This window comes from Aureobasidium namibiae, assembly GCF_000721765.1.
Source record: "Aureobasidium namibiae CBS 147.97 unplaced genomic scaffold scaffold_22, whole genome shotgun sequence".
Classification (NCBI taxonomy): Eukaryota; Fungi; Ascomycota; class Dothideomycetes; order Dothideales; family Saccotheciaceae; genus Aureobasidium; species Aureobasidium namibiae.
The window spans coordinates 49,830-71,214 of NW_013581187.1; the positions used below are offsets into that span (position 1 = coordinate 49,830).

At 50.9% G+C, this 21,385-nt stretch overlaps 6 protein-coding genes across 6 annotated transcripts; 4 read left to right on the forward strand and 2 right to left on the reverse strand.

Annotated features, from left to right (window-relative positions):
* Nucleotides 1-1,614: 1,614 nt before the first annotated feature.
* M436DRAFT_56724 (glycosyl transferase-like protein) lies at nt 1,615-3,730 on the reverse strand (the record flags this gene model as incomplete). The annotated part of the gene is made up of 2 exons (XM_013567801.1): nt 1,615-3,296; nt 3,349-3,730. The coding sequence occupies 2 exons, from the start codon at nt 3,728-3,730 to the stop codon at nt 1,615-1,617; spliced, it is 2,064 nt and encodes a 687-aa protein (XP_013423255.1).
* Nucleotides 3,731-6,257: 2,527 nt separating this feature from the next.
* On the forward strand, nt 6,258-7,286 carry M436DRAFT_56823 (concanavalin A-like lectin/glucanase; the record flags this gene model as incomplete). Its single annotated transcript, XM_013567819.1, has 3 exons — nt 6,258-6,380; nt 6,445-6,516; nt 6,576-7,286. The coding sequence occupies 3 exons, from the start codon at nt 6,258-6,260 to the stop codon at nt 7,284-7,286; spliced, it is 906 nt and encodes a 301-aa protein (XP_013423273.1).
* A 973-nt stretch (nt 7,287-8,259) lies between these two features.
* Nucleotides 8,260-9,962, forward strand: M436DRAFT_76346 (uncharacterized protein; the record flags this gene model as incomplete). Its single annotated transcript, XM_013567876.1, has 2 exons — nt 8,260-8,497; nt 8,854-9,962. 2 exons carry the CDS (start codon nt 8,260-8,262, stop codon nt 9,960-9,962), a joined length of 1,347 nt encoding a protein of 448 aa, XP_013423330.1.
* Nucleotides 9,963-14,924: 4,962 nt separating this feature from the next.
* M436DRAFT_56922 (uncharacterized protein) lies at nt 14,925-16,415 on the reverse strand (the record flags this gene model as incomplete). Its single annotated transcript, XM_013567831.1, has 1 exon — nt 14,925-16,415. A coding segment is annotated over one exon (1,491 nt), but the record flags the coding sequence as incomplete, so codon positions are not given.
* A 1,383-nt stretch (nt 16,416-17,798) lies between these two features.
* On the forward strand, nt 17,799-18,255 carry M436DRAFT_56799 (zf-PARP-domain-containing protein; the record flags this gene model as incomplete). The annotated part of the gene is made up of 2 exons (XM_013567813.1): nt 17,799-17,932; nt 17,982-18,255. Coding segments are annotated over 2 exons (408 nt in total), but the record flags the coding sequence as incomplete, so codon positions are not given.
* A 1,823-nt stretch (nt 18,256-20,078) lies between these two features.
* M436DRAFT_76348 (uncharacterized protein) lies at nt 20,079-20,504 on the forward strand (the record flags this gene model as incomplete). The annotated part of the gene is made up of 3 exons (XM_013567877.1): nt 20,079-20,235; nt 20,295-20,398; nt 20,457-20,504. 3 exons carry the CDS (start codon nt 20,079-20,081, stop codon nt 20,502-20,504), a joined length of 309 nt encoding a protein of 102 aa, XP_013423331.1.
* Nucleotides 20,505-21,385: the final 881 nt, after the last annotated feature.

Here is a 21,385-nt window from a genome sequence, read left to right on the forward strand (position 1 = left end):
AGCGAGGCTGAGCAAGTGCTATAGCAGAAACTAGTGACTAACGCGTACGAGAGAGTGCTCGAGCCCTGCGACACAAGCACAACCGCAGCACTGACGAACTTCTAGAAAAAACTGTTGAGAGACGGGCGGGATAATCGATCAATGAGACAGGTGTCGTCTGCATGCTGCCGCTTCCTCGCTATGCGAACCAAGGAAGGGCAAGAAAAGTGATGGTTCGAAAGCTTTTGATGACTCGCGGGATTTGGAGCAGCTCCGGAGTCGTCACAGCGACAGACCGTGCGAAGTTGAGAACGCGACGACGACGACGACCGGAATTCAACACATGCCGAGCAAGAAGACGAGGAAGACTCCACGCTCGGCTGCTTCGGCTGCTTGGGTATCCGCATAAACAGAACACCTGCTATATCCTTACGGGTCGCCAGGAGATGCATATACCGCTGTTGTGTTCGTATCGTGCAGGGAGAAGGCTCGTAGATGGAGAAGTTGGTCGAGCCCTACTCGCGACCAAGCCATGTCCAGGCAGTGCAAGAAAACATGCCTTATCTCGCATCTACTTGCGACCAGAATCTTGTTGTTGCTACATATATCTTTATGGGCGTGTGCCTTCTTGAGCTTGGCAACAAAAGAGGCTTGTGATATCAATGCGACGAATCAACAATTCGCTCATGGAACAGGGCATCGTTTGTTTCGTCTGAGCGAAGGTCACGGGAGAAAGACATGCATGCCGGGGAGTGAGCCACTTGCGCTCCAGGTCTTTCTACGCCACACGAAAATCACGTAGGATGATGCGAGATCTACAGCATCGCGTGTACATGTATGCATGAATTTTTTCCCAACTGCCACTGCAGGACGAGATGCAGTCAGCTTGACACTGTTTCGTTGCCTTGTGGATGTTACGTGCGTTGCAACTCCGAAGTGTCCGGCGTGGCTTGGTGGAGCTTCCTCCCATTGACAAGGATTCTCCAGAATCTGTTGTTGTTGTTGTTGTTGTTGTGAGGCATTGAAGGTGGAGAGCCACGAATGACCGAATGGTTGCTATGGGTGAGACAGCGGCACCGCCAAATGCGAACTCTGACTTCTGTTGCTATATCTTGCTACCCATGCATGTTCGTCTGCATGTGAGGCATCCTGCGGGCGGGGATGCTTTGGAGATACCACGGTAACAACAAGTCGCGCAGATCTCTCGGAGAGGGAAGCACAGCAGAATTTTCGTTCGGGCGTCCCAACGCAATTCACAGGGCAGAAATCGAGATTGGAAGCGGCAATGGTTCGGAAGTCAGAGTTGATGTAAAATGTACACTTTTTTTGAGTGTTGTTCCATACAGACTGAACAAAAGAAGAGACAGGAAAAAAACACACGGCTATGTACAGGAATATAATAGTTGTCATGTGATTTTGCATACATGCTTGCGAGCGGGAGGCCCATATCCCAAACTCCAATAGATCCCTATCTCCTTCTAGACAGCATTAATGTAGGCCGTTCCATTGAATCCCAGAGCTTCAGAGGTTATCGAAAAAGAAAATATGCAGAAAAGGTTTGACAAGAGATGCGAAACGCTCCAGGAAAGAAGTTAGACCCAAATAAACAAAATTGTGAGATTGTAGGAAATGCGTTTAGTAGCCATCGATTTGAGAGTCCTTGATGATGAAGGTGATGACGAAAATGAAAATGGCGTAGGCGACGAGGAAGAGAACCTCGAACTCGTGCCAGAAGTGGCTCTTGCCCCAGCGCTGACTCTTCCAGTACTCCTTGGGGTGGGCGACACCGGTCTTCGGGTCTCTGTCGAGGAGCTCCTCGCGATCGGGCATGGTGGGAGGGTGGAGAGCGTAACGAAGAGGAATGGCGAAAGCGGTGCAGCAAATCAACCAGAGCATAGGAGGGAACATGGCGTGGGTCAAGAGGTAGATGAGCCTGTCCTGAGCGGTGTCGTTGTCCATGAAAGCGCGAACAGTGCTGAGAGTGACGGCGGCAATGACGAACAAGATGTAGAGAAGATGCTGGTAAGCCGAACAATCCCAGAGAATGACTTTCAGGCGGCGAATAACACCAGCGCGGTGTGCGCCATCGCGCTCCATGATGTCGCCCTTGATGGATCCGGAAGTGGTGAAAGCCATGGGCTTACCACCGAGCCAGCTGGGAAGAAGGAAAGAGACGAGGACGGTCTTTGCGTGGTAAGGAGCCATCCAAAGCATGGAACCACCGTCACGAAGAGCCAGTCTGTAACCAGAGGGGAGGAAGTTGACGTACTCCTGGAGGCGCATCAAGAAGAAAGAGATGAAGGCGAGGCGAACCTGCCAGCGGAGCTGGTCGTTGTTCGAGTATGCGACCAGTCTACCGCCAGAAACCAAAACGATTGGGATGGCGAGAATCGAGATGATGAGGAAGATCTTGAAGAAAGCGTCGACAGTGAAGACGAAACCGGAGAGACGTTGGTAGAAAGTCATATCTCTGCAGATATCACCGTAAAGACAGAAACGCTGTTGGAAGGCAGACTGAAGCGTACCGAGGGTCCAGCGAGTACGTTGCTTCAAGTGACCAGTGTAGGAGTCAGGGACGGTACCAAATTGGAGACCTTCGTGAACGTAAGCAGTGCGGAAACCTCTACCGAGGAGCTTGGAACTGGTGAAAGTGTCCTCAGCAAGAGTACCGGTAGGCCAGCCACCGATGAATTCAAGAGCAGAACGACGAATAACGTAACCAGATCCAGTGCACCAAGCGACACCCAGAGAATCCTTGATGGGCTCCATAACGTGAACGAAGGGGTCGAGGGATTGCACAAGCATGTCGTTGTCGGGAACGTTGTAGAAAAGCTGGGGAGGGCAGGCAAGAGCGGTCTTGGGGTCGCGGATACAGTGGGGAAGAAGAGCACGGAGCCACTCTCTCTCGGGAATCATATCAGCATCGAGAGCAGCAATGTACTCGCCGGGACCACCGGGAAGCTTGGTAACAAAATCGGTACCACCGATCAAGTTACCGGCCTTTGCGTGATGGGGCTGGCCCTTGACCTTGACACGAGCGAAGTAGTATGCGTTGGGGTATTGGTAGCTCAGATCTTCCATAGCCTTCTTCAGCTCCGGGTCAGCACCGTCGTCGAGAACGACAACGCGGAAACGATCTTGGGGGTAGTCGACGTCGCAAGCGGCGCGAGCGGTGTCGATAACAACGTCAACGTCTTCCTTGCAGCAAGTGATGAAAGCATCAACAGTAGGAACGGCCTCTCCAACGAGTCTGAGTTGAGGTCGCTTGCGACCCTTGAATGCGAGCATAGAGTACATTTGGTGGAAGAATGAGGGAACTGAGATTTTGTAAGAATGTGAGTGTTTTGTGTTTTGAGTGTGTCAACTTACGGGCAACCAAGAACTCGGCAGCAATGAAGAACCAGGCCATGGCGTAGACGGTGCCGTTTGTCCTTTGGGCGTCGACAGTGTAGTAGATACGGAAAGCGTAGTATGTAAAGTAACCACCCATAGCAGCAATGGTGAAAAGAGGAGCCAGGTAGTGCAACTTTCTCTTCCAAGGCTTCATCAGAGCAATATCGTCGTGCTTTGCGATTTCGCGAACGACGTAGTCAGCATCTGTGTACTCTCGGCCGAAAGAGCTGGTGGTTGAGAATCTGTTGTCGAATCCAGACTTGGTCTCAGGGGTCGAACCAGTCACGGTCGAAGCATCCTCCTCGTCTACGTTGTAAGGTGACTTGTCATCTTCGTAAGATCCTCTTTCGGGGATCATGTAATCGTTCTCGGTAGCCAGGTTGGTTGATGAGCCATTGAAGTAAGTGGAGTGATTCTTATCCAGTGTTGGTCGTAGACGTTGGAGTCCACCAGCGGTCTGGCTGTCAGGACGTCCTCCAACGAGACGAGTAGTGCTGGCGGCAGGAGAGGGTTGGTAGTCGTATGACGGCCTCCTGCTCATTGATGGTGTGCCATCGAATGGTGTGCCGTAGGGGCTTGTGGGGTTGACGTGCTCGTAGTCGTAGCTACCTTGGTGAGCCATGTTGCTTAATGCTGGGAGCTAGTGCCCAGTCTCCTTGGTGAGTTGTGGAAAAAAAGGTCGAGCTGCTCAAGTTGTTGGGGTGACTGTGGTAACGACTGGATATCTTGAGAGCACAGCAGGAGCCGGTAGAGGCGTAGGGGGTAGGTTGTAGAAAAATGCAGGAGAAGGTGTCTAAGGGGAACACGAGACGAATAAGAACAACCGGCGAAACGATGCTGTTATTGGGAACAAGAAGAAATCCCGTGATACGAAGCGAAGAGGCTCCACAACTTACGTCGATTCCATTGGGGGAAAAAGCACAAACTATCTTTGGGTACATATCGAGCGGTCTTGTTATCCGCAGGCTTGCAGTAGCGGCCAGTTTAGATTTGACAGCCAGACGATGGGACATGGGGCGGACCGGGCACGGTCAGACATGATACGGGAGAGCGAATTGGAAATTGATTGGGACTGTCTTGGCCTGAACCGTGTGAGGTCGTGTAAAAGTTATGGCCAGGGTTTCATACAACGGGTCGGTCCTGCTTGCAGCAGAAGCGCGCTTCGATTGGCAGAGAGGGCTACACACATGGCAGGGGCGCGTTTACACATTGACGAGCACAGAATAGGAGGAGTCGGGACAGGAGTTCGACAGCCTCCTCCTCAACTGCCAACGAGGTTGTTTTCCAACAGTTGTTAACGCCCGGAGACAACCAACCGCAGGGGGAAGGGCATGGTTTGGAAGGCTTTTGCAAGCGTGAAGGGCCGATGATGAAAGAATGAGTGGAGCCCCTGCAGGAACAAAAGCTTAGGGAGGCGGTGCGCACAACAGCGAGCGCCAACCAACGACCAACGACCAACGACCAACGACCAATGAGGGGGTCAATGCAAGAGTTCGCGACAGCAGGTAGATTGGTGCCGAGAACACCCAGTGTATCTCGTAGATCAGGCGTGCTCCGCCTACGAATGGAAGACTGGTGTTTCTATTTCGAGAGTCCCATGGCAGTTGGCTTTGGTGCCTGGATTTGCAAGCGGGCGTGTGGTGGTTTCAAAGCCCTGGGAAAGTTGGATCAAAATAATACAAGCTCTCGTGTCGGCCAAAGTGTTTTCCCTACCTTGCCAGCGGGCCGCCGCTCCTCTTTCATCATCGACCAGAATTCGGGAAAACGGCCACACTGCGAGTCGCGACGACTCGGCAGCCTGTCTACGTCTCTGCACGCGTTTGCGACGACGCACCAGGCCAAAAGGAGGCAGGGTTACGATTAGCTCAGCCATCTGGACGTTAGCACGAGGGGCAGGTCTCAGTGTCGCATGCCAAACACGCTGCACAGTTGAGAACCAACGCCGCCCGGTTGCTGGTTTGGCCACAGACACAACAAAATCCGTGAACCGGCCTGATCCGGCCCGGGTTCGCACACACGACACCAAGAGGTTGAATGACAAGGTTGGTCGATTCTGGCCTTCGGATCAGGTCTCCCGGCGCCAAGGAGCACTACAGCATGCAGCAGCCCCGTGCACTGTCTGTGGTTGAGGAAAAAAAGAGGGCTGGTCGTGCGGCGCATGGAGATGTGAGCTGGTGCTGGGATGATTTTAGGGTCGATCTCCCTGTGGTTTTTCCTGGACCTTGTCCGTGTTGATTTTTGGTCTGTTTTGTCGCTGTTGCTGCTGCGGCTGCTGCTGCTGCGCTGGGTTACGCGTGCTCCCCCCGCCGTCCGACCGGCACCGTACGGCCTCAAGTTTCCGAGGCATTATTATTCCCAGGACGACAGTTTCACGCTGACAGGTTGCCGAGATGGGTGGCCATCGTCCCTAATAAGAAATACGGTTGACCAGGACTGTCTTAGTCGACCTCAGGGAGGTCTTGCAAATGAAAGGTTCGTACTGGTGCAATCTTAAGTGCTGAGTCAAATGGCAATATTTGTTGCTGGACGTTGGACTCTGGCCCCTACTCGCTCGCCCCTGCCAACCAATTGGCAGACGTGGCGGAAAAGCGGCAGTGCAATGATTTGGCTTTAGATTCATGTTAGATACAGTGCCCGACCTTTTACATTCTCTCTTCGCGCCCTTCGGCATACTTGTGACATACATGCGACAGTAGTCTCTCTCTCTTTCCGCCCTCCCCTCGTTCAACAAAACAAAATCAAGGAATCGCCTACTCTTCTCCACTCGTTTACTCCAGATGTCTTCCTGCAGGGCCCTCCGTCTTCTTGGCCAAGGTTTATCTTTGCTGGCCATCCTATCTCCTCTGCCAGTCGCCGCCGCCTCCTCCAAGAATGAGTACAAGTCCATGTGTGCCGCCTATGGCGCGTCCACTGCAGACCAGTTCGCGGGAGCAACTTCCGACTCTGGCAAATACCTCTACGGCTCGAACCAGTGGGGCTGGGACGACAGTGGTGCCCAGTGTATGACCGTAAGTCCATGGCATGATCTGGTCGTGTGACACGAATCGCGAGACTGACAATTGTGTGCGACAGGTCGGACTGGACGACTCTAACGATGCTGCTTCCTTCAACGTAACGTGGTCCTGGACGGAGCGCGATGTCTGGGTATGCGACACTCCCACCACCAGCCTTTGTTTACATGCAGCACACTGACTCGCGGCTAGGTTCACTCGTACCCCAATGTCGGTCTTCAGTCTGTACAGCTGCCTAGCAGACTGGACAACGTCAAGTCCTTCAACGTCAGCGGTGCCTGGGACATGTACCCTACTGCCGACCCCAATGCCGCCAACAAGACCGAAGCCCTCATGGCCATTGGCGCCAAGGCCGACATTGCTCTCGACATGTTCATTGACGGCAACAACATCACCTCCATGAACGCCTCGGCCGCCGCTTTCGAAGTCATGGTGTGGTCGGCTGTCTGGGGTGGTGTCGCTCCCATTGGATACCAGACCTTCAACGCCGAGTCGCCCAAGCACACCGTTGGCGGTGTCGAATACTCGCTCTACTCGGGCTTCAACCAGCAGTACCAGAAGCAGGCCGTCTTCTCCTGGGTCCCCGCCGAGAACCAGAACGGCATCGACGCCAACCTCTGGGAGCTTGTTGAATACCTTGTCAACAACGGTACCCTTACCTCGGACATGTACATTGGCCTGATTCAATGGGGTACCGAGACCGTCCACGCCACTCAGAACGTCACTTTCGAGATGCAGAAGGCTCAAATGGACCTTTCTGTTATCAAGCAAAAGCCAACCACCACCAAGGGATCCCCTCCCGCTACCGCTGGTGCCTCCAAGGGCGCTGCATTCCACGTCGCACCGACTGGATTTGCTCTCCCCGCGGCTGCCATGGGTCTCGCGGCTGCTGTCCTCCTCTAATTTCCTAATTCTTGTCTTGCCACTCGCTCTACTTCAATTCTCTTCACTTTTTGGCACTTTTTTACAGCTTCTTTGCACTCGTTCACGGCCCTTTTACCATATCTTTTTTTACCTCTTGATGTTTACGATCACTCCCTTTCTTTGTGCATATCTAGGTTAAACGGCTTGGATGACGAAAACTAGGACAATTTGGCCACGGCTTCAGCTCGAATAGCGGGCGTCTTGAATAGGGGGCAATGTTTAATAGATTGCCATCAGAATTACCAGAACCTGTATCAGCATATCTCTCTTTCACTCTCTCTTGTGTTTTCTCCTCACTTGGCATGTCTTGTGTACAGTACCTGAGAAGTGGAACATCTAATTTACTCAGATGTAACCGTCTCGCGAACCTCATCAAAACAATGTGGAGTTAGTGTAGCCCTGGTCGGCCGGCCTGGCCGAAATTGATAGGGAATTGGCTGGAAAAATCCCCAACCCCCGTGCATGAACCCTTACTCGGTTGTCTACTCTAAAAACTTATACAAGGTTTTTTCTACGCGAAAGAGTCTGATGAAAAGCTCTTCGTCTGAATCACTCAATGCAAGCTGCGCGTGGCTGCTCAGTGCTCTACATCGCCACAACGATAATAAATTTGGAATCAATGATTTAAGAGGCAAATAATCGAGATGATTGCCCCGCGGGAATAGAAGGCTTCAAAGCTTACTCACATGATGGAAGATCTTCGGTGATCGACCGCCCTCGTGCTTTGACCATGCTGAATCGTAACTTGGGACCTTGACCGCTTCCCAAAATAGGGCACTCAACTTACTGCATCATTCAATCCTAGACCCGTGACCATCGAAGACAGCGCAGGTCGGCTTGAAACACACCAAAATTGTTACCAAGGACCTAGGAGTCTTCTCGTATAGGAAAGCAAGCCGCTGCGGTCTTGGAAGAACGCCCCCAAGACAGTCTAGGAAACGACGACATTGCGATGGACGCAGAGAATCTTGTTGAATCACAGCCAGTAACGTTAGTGGAGCTCTTGAACAATACTCTCATCTGGCGCCAGACGGCTCCCTACCTTTCGGCCGCAAGTGTTTTGGCACTGTCTGCTACGGCACGTGCTTTTCGACATACCATTTGCGATTCACCAGAGACCTTTCGCCATCTAAATCTCGGCTTGGTCAGATCGGCTACTCTAGCTGACACCAGCCCTATCGACAGTGGTGGTGAGTTGATGCCTATCTCCCTATCCGTAATCATTTCGCTGGTGGATTGTCGTGTATCGTTCACATCGAGAAACTGGGATATTCCTTTCCCGTTGCACTCCTATTCCCTTTCCTTCAACGATGTTTCACTTGATGAAATGAATATCACAACATAATAAACTCAGGTAAAGGGAGTTCCATTGAGTAACATACCGTCATACTCATTTGACGAGTTGTCAACGGCAACGACCTCTGCTTGTTTCAAGTTTGTGCAATGCTACGGCTGTACTGTATCATACCGAAAGATGAAGGAGATAGCATCATCAGGCGACCACTTCACAAGGCTTGATCCGCTACATAAACTGACACGTCGCAAGGCAAATCATGGCGTGCCGAGCGCATGGACGAGTCTTTGACAGAGGATGACTTCTTCTCCGGCCCGTTGCGAGGTATCTTCTCGAAGCTCGAACGTCAACACTTGCTTCAGAATGTCAAAACACTGATCCTGGATGGTCTCAGCGTACCTGCGGAGCTCGTTCGGGAGATTGTTCTGGAAGACCGCTTCAATGTCAAGATCCTCAGCATCCGCGACGTCACTAACATGAATCAAAGAGGCCTACAGTCAGTCCTACGCTACGTCGTAAGGCCTTCTGCTTCAAGGGCGCCTAAGCTAAAGGGCCTCTATCTTTTTGGTCGTAAAGACACGTCAGCAACACTCATACACAGAGCCGAGGCCTTGCCTACAGGTCGTGTATCAACTGGCGTCATGTCGTCGGAGGGTGCTCAGATCGGTGCAGAGTGGAACTCGCGATCCGAGATGGCGCTCTCTGCGTCGCTGGGTCTGAAGCAACCGCTGGATGACTGGTGGAGGACCAAAGGTAGGATTTGGAGTAACGAAGGCAACGCCAATCGTCCTCCTTCGAGTGATTGGGCTGATATAGTATCTGCATGTCAAGGCATCATAGCCTTTGATGCAGTCCTCTGTCGCGGTCCGAGGCATGATCCTAGTAAGACCACGCCAGACCGGCTACTACGGCCTGCCATCGCAAACATCGCTCTTGGTTCAAGAGGCTGCGAATCGTGCGGTTCTTGTCCCGAACAACCAGCGGTCTTCAACCGAGACGCAGACTCCAGTTTCCCTCTACTGTCACCTCCGCCGCTGCATGCCAGTACGGTTAGAGCGGCACAGAGACCCATTGTACAGGATGCTGACTTGCCACTTTTGATTCTTCGGTGCTTTGACTGTCTTCGCGAGCGCTGGTGTGAAAAATGTAACAAGTGGTGGTGTGAGGATTGTTATCAAGAGCCAGTCTCACGAGCGAAGCGACAACATCCCAACTCGCCCGAGAACGGCTTACAGGATGCTGATGGATGGGCTTTGGAAGCTTTGAGCGCGAATGCTCCTGTAAAGGTATACTCTAATCTTTGCATCGAAACCTGCCTTGTTGGCGAGATGTTGCCCGTGGCCGATGGCATGTGGGGATGATAAACAGCTTGCACATCCCAAAAATGTTTCACCGAGACCAAGTCTCCCAGACGATGTACCTGATTGTCCGCTATTCACACCAGGTGAAGCATTATCCGTCAAGTTGAGCTTGAGGGCTTCATCTTCTGAAAGGGTGAACATCCTGTCATCTGATGATTTGGTCAATTTTAGCCGACACATCTAAGGGCTTGGTCTCGGTGCAGTCCTGCATACACCCACATCGTGCCTTAACCGCCAAACTACCACAGATCTGACGCTTCATAGGGTGTACATCAAGACTGCATCGTCTGCAGACGCACATGCGAAGAATGCAAAGCAGAATGCATTCGACGGTGCAAGGATTGTCGAAACGAGTACTGCCTCGAGCACAATGTACCATCCACAGACACAACGGTCTCTTCCTCCAACATTCAAAATCAACCAGGATCTTTGCTGACAACAATCTGCAGTGCGACTGGTGCTTGTACAGTGGTCGACGCACTCGCGAGCTCTACTAGAGATCGACACTGCGATACCTAACGTACCCCGAGCTTTCCCTCCGCTCTGATAACGACCTCACATTGCTACCCCAGATCACGAATGATTATTTTCATCTTTGTGGCTTTGGTCACGAGAGATCGAAGGCACACGGACAGCCAATATTGTGATTGTATCTTTGGCTGATCTGCCTTGATGGTGTTCGAGTCCAACCACATCCTATCGTCATCGCAATTGTTCAATATCCACGATCCTCGACTGTCTAAACCTCCTCGCTGGCGTCTTGTAAGCTGTGAGACGTTGTGTTCCTCGGTAGTCGTTTGGGTGTTCTGATTCAGGAGGTAGATGTAGAGAAAACGTCTGATGCATGACGCGATCTAGACATTCAGCCTCTTGGAGAGTTGGCAACAGGTGATGCCTCCTAACACCCCTGAGTCGCGTTGAAGACCACACCTCCATTCTGTATCGTTGTCGCCAGATCAGAGACAGGAGTAACGGCGTTCGCCGGCCACAGGTGGGAGGCGCAGGTTTATTCTTGTCGATCTGTCGCGGGAGGGAGCGCGTTTTCGCTTTCAACCGTCCTCGAAAAATCGTTCCGAACGTCTTGCGCCCAGCCGAGACAACAACGGTCATCCCTCGTATTTTTCTACTCCTTGAGACTTTATCAACCTTCGCACCAATTTTGTGACGGCTCAGGGCACGATGCGATCTGGAACCTCGTCGCGCTTACAGCACACAAATTCTGCAAGACAAGCCACGCATGCCATTGAATGTTGCGCAAACTTGGCAGCGTAGAACCTGCCAAACTGCGACATCTTCTCTGAAGAACAATGGCGAAGCGCAGCGTTTGACAATATATCCGGGTCGTAACATATAATACCAAGATCGAATTTTGATGCGATAGATCGCGGTAGACTCTTGAAATTGCGAATACATCTTATTATTCCCTTCTCGTATCGAACCAAGGCCATGATCATACTTGGCGTCTTCATCTTCATCTCCCAACGAACACGCAAGGCACGGCATCTTGTGTACAACCTCCGTGCATCAATATTGCGTATCTGCGATGGAAAGCAAGATACCATCCGCACTTGCTTCGCGCTCCGGGTCGGTCGCTCGCACCGCATCGTTGACTTTACAATGATGATCAGTCAATTGCTAACGTGACTTATGTCGACATGTTGTCTTGTCAACACCTGCGAGTATACATACGGCTCCACAGAGCTACACACGCACATCCACTTCTGCTGACCAAACATCCCAACAACTCACCCATTGCTTCCCCAGGTTTCGTACTCCAGTGGAGTCCGCATAGCGGAGCAACGACAGCAAGAAAAGCCTGGACAGAGAACTTGTCACCATCCGTCGCTTTCCGGTTACTCACACAATCGAGATATCTCATCAGTCCTCAACACATTCGAGAGAGAGAGAGAAAACTTGCTCACGAACCAAGCCACTGATGATTGATCTCGTCGACGCTCTTTGAACTTGGGTAGCCAATATCGATTCCTGGACTTGCCCATTGAAAGTATGATGTGATGGCAAAGTTTCTCGTATTCTTTGGTTCTTCTGCCGGCCATCCCGCCCTGTTGCCGCCGGCTCGCTAGCATGCCGTCTTGTGGCCGAACAGAAGTTTGACGGGCCGGCTGCTTTGCCATCTTCTGGTGACGTGCGGTGACTGGTGCTGGTCGTGGTTTCTTATCTTGTGTTCTTGCAATAGTGCAGAGAGCACATCTCGAGACGGTATTTATTCTTAGTATGACTTGAAGCACTTGATCACATCGGTGTCTTGAGCATCTGGATGCTGTATGACTGTTGAGATGGGCTGGTTTTGATCCACGGTCCTTATAGAATTGCAGACTAGGTGGTCTTGCCAGTAGCATCGTTGTATAGTAGCTCAACTTCAAGGTCTGAACACAGTAATCTCTACCTCCAGCTCATATAAAGGCACTATCTTCCAGCAGCATCTGTCTCTCTTCGGCATCCGCGTTGTTCTCATCTCTTTCTCTCCATCTTTTGTATTTCTCACATCTTGATCGTGCTTTCCTTTTCATGTGTTGATCAATGCGCTTTCTTCTTCTTCTTCTTCTTCTTACTCTTCCATCTCTCGTACTTCCATTGCCCTTTCTTTGAAATCTCTATTCCTCTTTCCTTAGATCATCCATTGCTGCTTCCTTGACACATTTATCGCTACTTCTCGTGATCACGCATTGCACGTTGCTTTCCATGTACATATCCTCATCTCGGTATGATCATTGATACTCCATCTCCTTCTAGTACTCTGCTCACTTTTTCTCCTTATATACCCCGACCACCCCTACACTGCTCAATATCCTTCCTCGTCCTCCCTTTGGCTGCATCTCAAGTGATCTTCTCTCGATGCTTGATCATTCATATCTGAGTGTAGTCATCGATCATTCATATCTGAGTGTAGTCATCGATCATTCTTCCTCATTCAAGCGTCTTCGAGGCTTCTTCATTCGCCCTCTGCCCTGACCAATTCCTTACAAGATATACAAGTCTGTCGCCTCTTCCTGTTTCGCTCGCTTGACACCTTTTTCTTCTTGAGAAGTTGTGAGCATGGATTAGTCTTCAAAATGTCCTTGGTGCCTCTTGATCTTTGCCATTTCTCACTCAGTTTAATCTACGGTTCCGTCTTCCTTGATTGTGCATCAGATTTGCTTTTTACTACTGCCTCTCCTCCCGCTTGCTCCCATTTGGGAACCAAATCTGTTTTTCTTCCAGCTATTGACATTTGCAAGAAATGATGACAGGATCGTCCTTTTGGCTAAAGACTTCTAGGCAAACAGAATGAGAAGAATTGCTGTAGTCGTGTTCTTCACTACACTCTTACAATACGTCGGGCAACAGATTCCGATGGTACAACCAAGGCGTCAAAAGCTCAGAGCCAGAAGACCATGCTAATCGTCTCTTATCACACCTAGCACCAGGGAGAGCCTATGTGATTGATAGGGAGAGATAGCGATGACGGAAAGAAAGCAGGAGTATCTGATGAAGACACAATGCTCCATGGGTCTGGCTCATTCTTTTTAAGCACAAGAATAAAAAAACACCTCAAGATGATTCCCAAGCGTTGTTTTGAGCTCGTCGCTCGCACAGAGTCAAAGACCACTTTTCCTCCTTCACTCGAATTTCGGAGGCGATCCGTGACAAACATTGGCTGCAGGAGTTGCATTCACGTTGGATAAGCCGCACCTGGGTATATGTATGCCACTCTTTTCGTGTTAGAAGAGACGCAAGGGCGCAATCGACATCTCGCCTTTGGAAAATATCTTATTGCAGAAAAAGGCATGATCTAGAAATACGGCAACGATAAAACAGCACTTTACGCACAAGAGAGAAGGATGATGGTGTCTTAGTATGAACAAAAATGTGTGATATGTTACAGTACTTATCAAATCCGCTATGCAATATATACAAAATCAACCTCTGGGATATTCTACAAAGGCTCCCAACTCCTCTATACGCCATCGTAATCGACTCAATATTTAAATGTCCGCTGCTTGGGGTATCAGAATGTACAAGTCTAAGCCTTCTGTCTTAAGTACGTGATCTTCGCCTCCTGACTAGGCTTTATATCGCAGGTGCGCGATCAGGAATATCACTGAAATCATCGTCTTCTTCGGGAGGAGGATCCTCAACGTCATCCTCGAATGCTGACTGCCAGGGCCTATTGTCGTGAGGGCTGGGCTCGGGCTGGTCTGCAAGTCCAGCCACACCTCTGAGCTCCTGTTGAATATGCGAATTCGGCAATCCCATCTTCTTCATCATTCGCGATGCCCAGTCGACTTCCTGGCGAACGAGTTCATCTTGACCATCTGCTTCTTTCAGCGCTTGGTCTAGAATGATGCGAACTGTTGCGAGATCCACACAGCGCTGAGAAACGATTACCGCGGCGTGTTTATTGCCTGGACCTTGGATGCGAATCCGGTGTTCGCCACGAACCTCTTCAGCATAGGGAGAAGTTAAGATTGGTGTGTCGTGACGACTTGCAGGCATGCGGGGTACACCACCTGAATCGTTGTCCCTTCTCGATGTCGAAGAAGGCTCCTCTTTAAGCGAGTTAGGCCAGAATTTGCCCAGATACTGCTTGCCTGCAGCAGAACCATAGGTATCGACGACGCCACTGAGGATCTTGTTGAATGTCCTAGGTATGAAGCTGACATGATTGTATCCGGCCATGTTAGGATAAACCTTCCAGGCGTAGGTTCTCCAATCATCGTTGATGAGTGCAAGCAGGCGCCAAACGCGGCTTCCAAGCTCAAAGATATCATGTTTATCGTATCCTCGTTTTCCTCGAATAATACCTCTCATTCGAAAACTGGACATTTTTTGGAAAGCCTTTGCAGATGGTGAATTCTTGAGAGCCGAGAGATCACCAGTACAAGATTTTGCCTCGCGTAAGATCATGCGAACCATGGTCGCAGCAGTGTGTGTACTGATACTGTAACCAGGTAGTCTGGCGAAGCTTTCCAAAGCCTTGTCAACAAGAGGCCAATTCCCTGCCTCTACCTGCTGATCGAGAATCTCATCCAAGACCTTCTCGGAATGGTCTGTTTGCGAATGTTTCTTCTGATACTTGAGAATTTCAGCCATGAGAACCTCGTCAGAAAGACTAGCGGCAAGTCTGATCAGAGGCGCGGCCATGATAGGATCAGTGTACAAGCCCTTGTGGACAAGTGGACCATCCAGATCCTCAGAGTACAGTAGCCATGAGCCCAGTTCGAGGGCTTGAGCGTCAACTACCAGGTGGACGAGATCGGCCAGAATTGGGACTGGTATTTGAGGAAAGAAGCTGGGGTAATGTATACCGCCATAACGGCCATGAAAACCGAATTCAGACGTTTCGTCGTCTTCGTCTTGCGTTATGGCGTCTTGCTGCTTTGCGAAGAACTCTTGTATCGAGTTTTGCTTGTTGAGGTCAGTCAATTTTTGCAAATCTTTGACTACACCCATGGCACCTGGTAGACTTCCAAGCTTGATATGAGCTCTAAGAAGGCGGTGGTAGTAGCCAATGCTGGCTGCAGAACCATCCAGGACATATGCTGGAGTGGGTTGCCAAAGCTGATCACGAGTCGGAGCGTTTGCAGTAGAGATGTCGTCGCCGAAGATAGAAGTCGCTGAGCTAATCTTGCCTGCTAGTTGTGGGTCCTTTTCGAAATCGACACCTCTTGACTCGAAGAAGCGGAGAATGATGGCGTCCCATGAGGTGTAGCCAAGACTCATATTGTTTCTTTCCAAGAATAACTTCATCTGCTTGATGAAGCGTGCTGGGTTCCCGGGAGACATACCTCGCGAGCCAACACCAGCGCTGACATGAGATACAGCGGCATCAACCATCGAAGCAATAACCTCTGCACTTACAGTTCTGCGAACCTTTTTCTTATTGTCGATCTGGTCAGTGTCAGAGGTGCCCGTGTTGAAGATGTATTTGACCTCATCCCAGTTGATAGATTTCTCCTGCCCAGACTGGATGATAGGGTTGGCCAGCTCTCTCCAAGATAATACAGACCATTCGTTGTCATGGGGCAATTGTGACAAACGTGTAAGAGCGATCATGCCCTGCTTGTAAAAACGGCCATACAGCATTGCCCACAAGACCAATTCGAGCCATACTTCGTGACCTAGGCCAGCAACACGGACTTTGTACATGGAACCCGGGATCTCGGGTCTCAGGGACTCGTAAAAGCCACCTCTTTGTTTAGCGTCTTCAACAACGTTGGTCTCGTGAGCCCTCCAAGCGGCGTCTGTCAGGGATGTGATGATCTGGTTGGATAGTAGATGCAAAGTCGGAGGCTGACACAAGGAAACGGGATCGTTTGGGGGTGAATACGAGTAGATGGTCGAAGGCATGGCACCAGAGTGGTGTAGCATGGCAATGATCTCGAGGATTTCGGGTTTGATGGCCTGGTTGACTCTGCCCTTGTTGGCAAGAGTGGCGTCTCTGAGAATCATTGCGGCCAGACTAAGCCAGATCTGACCGAGCGTTTCATGGCGCAAGATTTCGGGAAGCGGCTCGTCGAGAGGATGTAGCTCTGCGGTAAGGTGGTCCAGCGAAGGAGCGGGGGGTGGGTCATTCTGGGGATTGCGTCGAGGCGGGTTCAGTTGCACGGGGTCTTGATGCAGGGTGTATGTGGACAAAGAGGTCGAGGAAGGCAGACAGGTTTTCCACACATTGGTGTCGCGAGGAGAAAGTAGGTCGGGCTTTTGAAGGTGGGTAATGGCGGTCGAGGCCAGCCACACAGCGGCCTTGGGACGGTCTAGAACACAAGCCAAATGATCCAATAGATCCAGGTCGTATGAAGACGAGATGTGGATGAGACGACAGATATCTTGGGCTGAGTATGGGTCGCGTGTCATTCTCCGGGTGCCGGGGTCGCGCAGATGACGAGGCAGAGCAGCCTCAACAGCGGGCATCCAGTTCTTGATCTTGTGCCTGAGTTGAACGGCAGGGAGTTTGGACGGGTCGATGAATGCAAAGCCACCGGGGCGCATTGCATTTCGATGTCGGATGGCGCCTTGGCGCGACCGGCCTCTCAGTGCGTTGTCGAGTGTTTCAAAGGTATCATTGTCGGCGCCGACGAGCGTGTCATGGTCATGGTCTGGGCCTGGGAAGTCGTGTGTCGATGGGGCAGCACTATCATGAGCTTGTCGAGAGTGGAGGAGAGCGGGGCTATGAAGGGCGTGGTGACGGCGAGAGGGCAAGTGGTCGCTGTGTTGGGCGTATTGACGGTGCGCGAGGAAAGGGCGACCTTGAGCGAGACTCGTATGCAGACAATTGTTCCTGGTTACGAGGGCATTGCTGCGGCAGGCAAATGTCCTCAGACCTGCTATCCGGGCGCAGCATCTTTGCATTGGTTTGCTCGGAGCATTCTATGCTGCTGCGTGAACGAGGGCCTGGTGTCTGAACAGTTATACACTATGTCTTTGCCTCTTGCCGTATCGAGTCTTGATGTCGTACATTTTTTGATGGCAACAATCCTAAATCCACTTTCCCCGACTCGCCGACCCTCGCTGTCTTGGCCCACGTCACAGCAACCTCGTCGCGTCTTTCGCGTTGACTGAGCGTCTGCCTTCGCATCACACTCTCTGCCTTCCGAGAGACTTTGTCTTTTCGACTGTCTGCGACACGTCTATCTCGCCTAGCACCTCCATTCTCTTCGTCTTGTCAATAGATCACCGCGCTGTCCGCGATAAGCTCACCTTGTGTCTATTCCAAGCACAATCATTTCCTCTCACACTCCTTCTTTCCATTTCAGAGTCTCTCATCAAAATGCCTTATCGCATTGGTATTTCTGCCCGCTTCCTTTGCCGCTTGTTAAGACTTACATCTCTACAGAAATCAGCCCAAACAACCGCGCCTTCTGCAAGGCTACCGATTGCGTTGGCAAGGTCAAGATCCAGAAGGGCGAGTTCCGCCAGGCTACTATGGTCACCATCAAAGAGCACCAGAGTTGGGCCTACCGTCACTGGTAAGTCTTGTTCTCCTCTTTTGCTGCTCGCGTCGCTTACACGTTCTAGGGGCTGCGTCACTCCCAAGATCCTCGAAAACATGAAGGCCGAGTGCGGCATGGACATGGACTATGTCGATGGCTACGAAGAACTTTCTCAGGATCTCCAGGAAAAGGTCTACCGTGCTCTGGACCAAGGCACTGTCGACATGGAAGACTGGAAGGGTGATCCTGCCTACAATGTTCCTGGAAAGAGCGGCACTGGTCCCAGAAAATCAAAGAAGAAGAAGGCAGAAGAAGAGGTCACTACATCTCGAGTTTTGTTCGTACTCACTCGTTACTGACTGTTCATCTAGGCTGCCGCTGCCGCTGAAGCTGCAGGCGAAAACGCTCCCAGCTCCTCAGCCGCCGAACCGGCTCCCAAGAAGCGCGGTCGCAAGAAGGCCGATGCCGACGATGAAGAAGCTGAGGCTCCCCCACCTAAGAAGGCCAGAGGAAAGAAGGCAGTCAAGCCCGAGGTTTCCGACGCCGATGTCGACACTGAAGAGCCTGACGTCAAGCCTGTTCCTCAGAAGAAGGCCTCCAAGAGCAACAAGGCTGCCAAGGCAGAGACTTCCGACGTCGATGAGACTATGAAGCCCAGAAGAAAGACCGCAGGAGGCAGAAAGGTCAAGGCTGAACAAACATCTGATGTTGACGAGCCCGAAGAATCCGTTGCTGCTCCTGCTCCCAAGAAGGCTGTCAAGGGTAGAGGAAAGAAGGCAGTCAAGTCTGAGGTCGAACAGCCCGAGGAAGCCGACGAATCCAAGGAGCCTACCAGAAAGTCGTCCAGGGCAAAGAAGCCCATCCCGGCTGCTGAATCCGAAGCTGAATCCGACACTGAACCTGCTCCTCAAAAGAAGAAGAAGGCTGCCGCCAAACATCGCAAGACAGCCAAGTCCAAGGAGGTTGTCAAGTCCGAGGACGAACCTACCGAGCCCGCCTCTGAGCCTGCTGAGGAGGCCGCTGAGGAGCCCGAAGCAGCTGTCAAGGAAGACGAGAAGCCTACTCTCGCACCCAAGAAGAAGCGCGCTTCTAAGAAGAAGGCATGAATTCATTGATCTATGCTGCCGAGGTCCCCCGTCTGGACCTTCTCGATTCTGCACGCCGTCGTTACACGCATCTCAGTTGTTTACATGTTTATGTTGGCACGTTTTATACCCTTCCTTTCAGACAGGTTCTGGCACGATGTTGTTTTCTCAGGCTTCGGTTTAGCGATGCAAAGAATGGCGTTATGGGTTCACTGTTAATTTTAATGCACGGCCAACGACATGATGATTTTCTTCTTCGCATCGCTTGTAATGTCTACCATCAATGCAGTGCACGGAAGCATGCTTATATCATCACCGTTAGAGCAATAGCAGCTATTCTGACGTCAACGATGGATAGTACAAACATGAACTTTCCTTTTCCACCATCACCACAACAACACGACCAAATCTCCACAGTGCCCTCGATGATAACAGTGCGATGCATGCAGGAGGCTAGTGAAACAGCATCATCTGTGGAGAAGATCTGGATAGAGATCTCGCAGATCTGCTCGATGCAAGGTACGCCAGATCTGACGCTTTACCTAAACGGGGACATCTATTGGAAAATGACGACAAGATCTCACTTCCTCACGCTCGCAGCACGAACGATCGCGTGTTCGTCACGATGGTTGCTGCTCGCGACAGGAACATGGCAGAAAGTCAATTGGCTCGTCCATCGAATCGTGCATAGAACGATCTGGAGAGGCTGAACTGCGCCCGTTGATCTGTCGTCACTTTGAACCCCAAGGGTCCGATTTTCAAGTTGCACTTTCCCTTTTTCGATACTTGATTGATGTCAGTATTGTTGATTGCTGCTTGGACACGTCTTGCCAAACGCGAAGATGACGGGTGTGACGTGCCTGGGATCGATAATTGAGAGCATCACAACAAACGACGATGAGGTAGTGCTTGTCATCGGTCTGAATCCATGGTAGGTGCTCTCCTGTCCTATAGATGAGCAGCAGCAGGAAGGTATAAATATCTTGGTCTGTCTGGCTGTTTTCCTTCTCCTCTACCATTCCAATCTTCCATCTCATACTTTACACTACACTACAACAACTTCCCAAACTTCAACTTTTCCAAACCACACAATCAACATGTCTGCCGAGTACACCCCCGAGACCTCCACTGGCGTCGCTGCCGACAACGACTACGCCAGCCGTACTGGCCAGAGCGAGATCCCCGTCCAGAAGGATGAGGCTGGCATTGAGGACCCCATTGACCCTGACACTGCCGATTCCGACAAGGTTCTTGGTATGTGACTTGCCTTTTACCACCTTCAGACCAAAGACCAATACTGACACATCTCTCAGAGCAAGACGAGAAGGCCGCCATGAACGAGGACAACATTCTCGACGAGCGCACCCGTGGTGCCGCTAAGCCCAAGGGCTCGTACACCGAGCCTGGCGATGAGGAGGTGAGTTTCATGTTATGATCTGAACATAATTTGTTTGGTTTGCTGATATCAATGAAAGGGTCTTCCTGGCGCCGAGGACGGCACCTCTGCTGGTGCTGCTCAGTAAATGCTTCTCATAGTCATTATACCCATGTTCGACTTTTGAGGCTGTATGAATATATGTATTACTAGATAATCCGCTTTTGAATTGATGCATTATTATTGTCAACCATGCTCACCTTTCTCAATGTATCTCTTCCCATGAACATCATAGGCGCTTTCTAGTCGATTATGCTTGACCCAGCTTTGTGCAACGGTTTTGTGGATGCCTATGAATACACACGAGACGCTCCATCGCACTAAACTTTGACTCCCGTAATAGTTCCAATATCAGGTCGAGCACTATGCTCATGTACTCGACAGCCTTGACATATGGCCCTTGTTTCTACGCTATAATGTGTACAGACAATCGTTCTTAAAACAACTGAGTCGAGTATCGTAAAGTTACACGATGACCATTTCACATGTCTGATGTTGAAGCTTGCTCATAATATCCACAAAATCTCAAATGTCGAATGAGACCACCACCGTACTGGTTTCACGCCATAAAGACCTGGAGAAGTAGAACATATCAGTAAGCTATAGGTAGGGCATATCAAATTTCCAACCGGCCTCGCTGTCGAACATTTATGGATGATGGAAAATTGAGGTCAGGGTGCTGAGAGCCTCCAAAAAGACATGAACATCCAGCGCACGACCCCGCAGTTTCCCCGATCGCGACTGAGCTCTTTGGACAGCTTGACTTTCGGGATAGTAATCAGCACAACCGCAACTGCGCTGCCACCATCTCACTCCCGCATGCAGCAGACCAGAGACACAAGGAGGCTGTAATCAAGGCCCGACAAGATAACGCTGGACTCGTTCAACCCTTGCACTCTCTCGAATCCACCCACATCACGACAAACGCCCAAACACCCAGACCGCTGTCATCTCCGTAGCAGCAACACA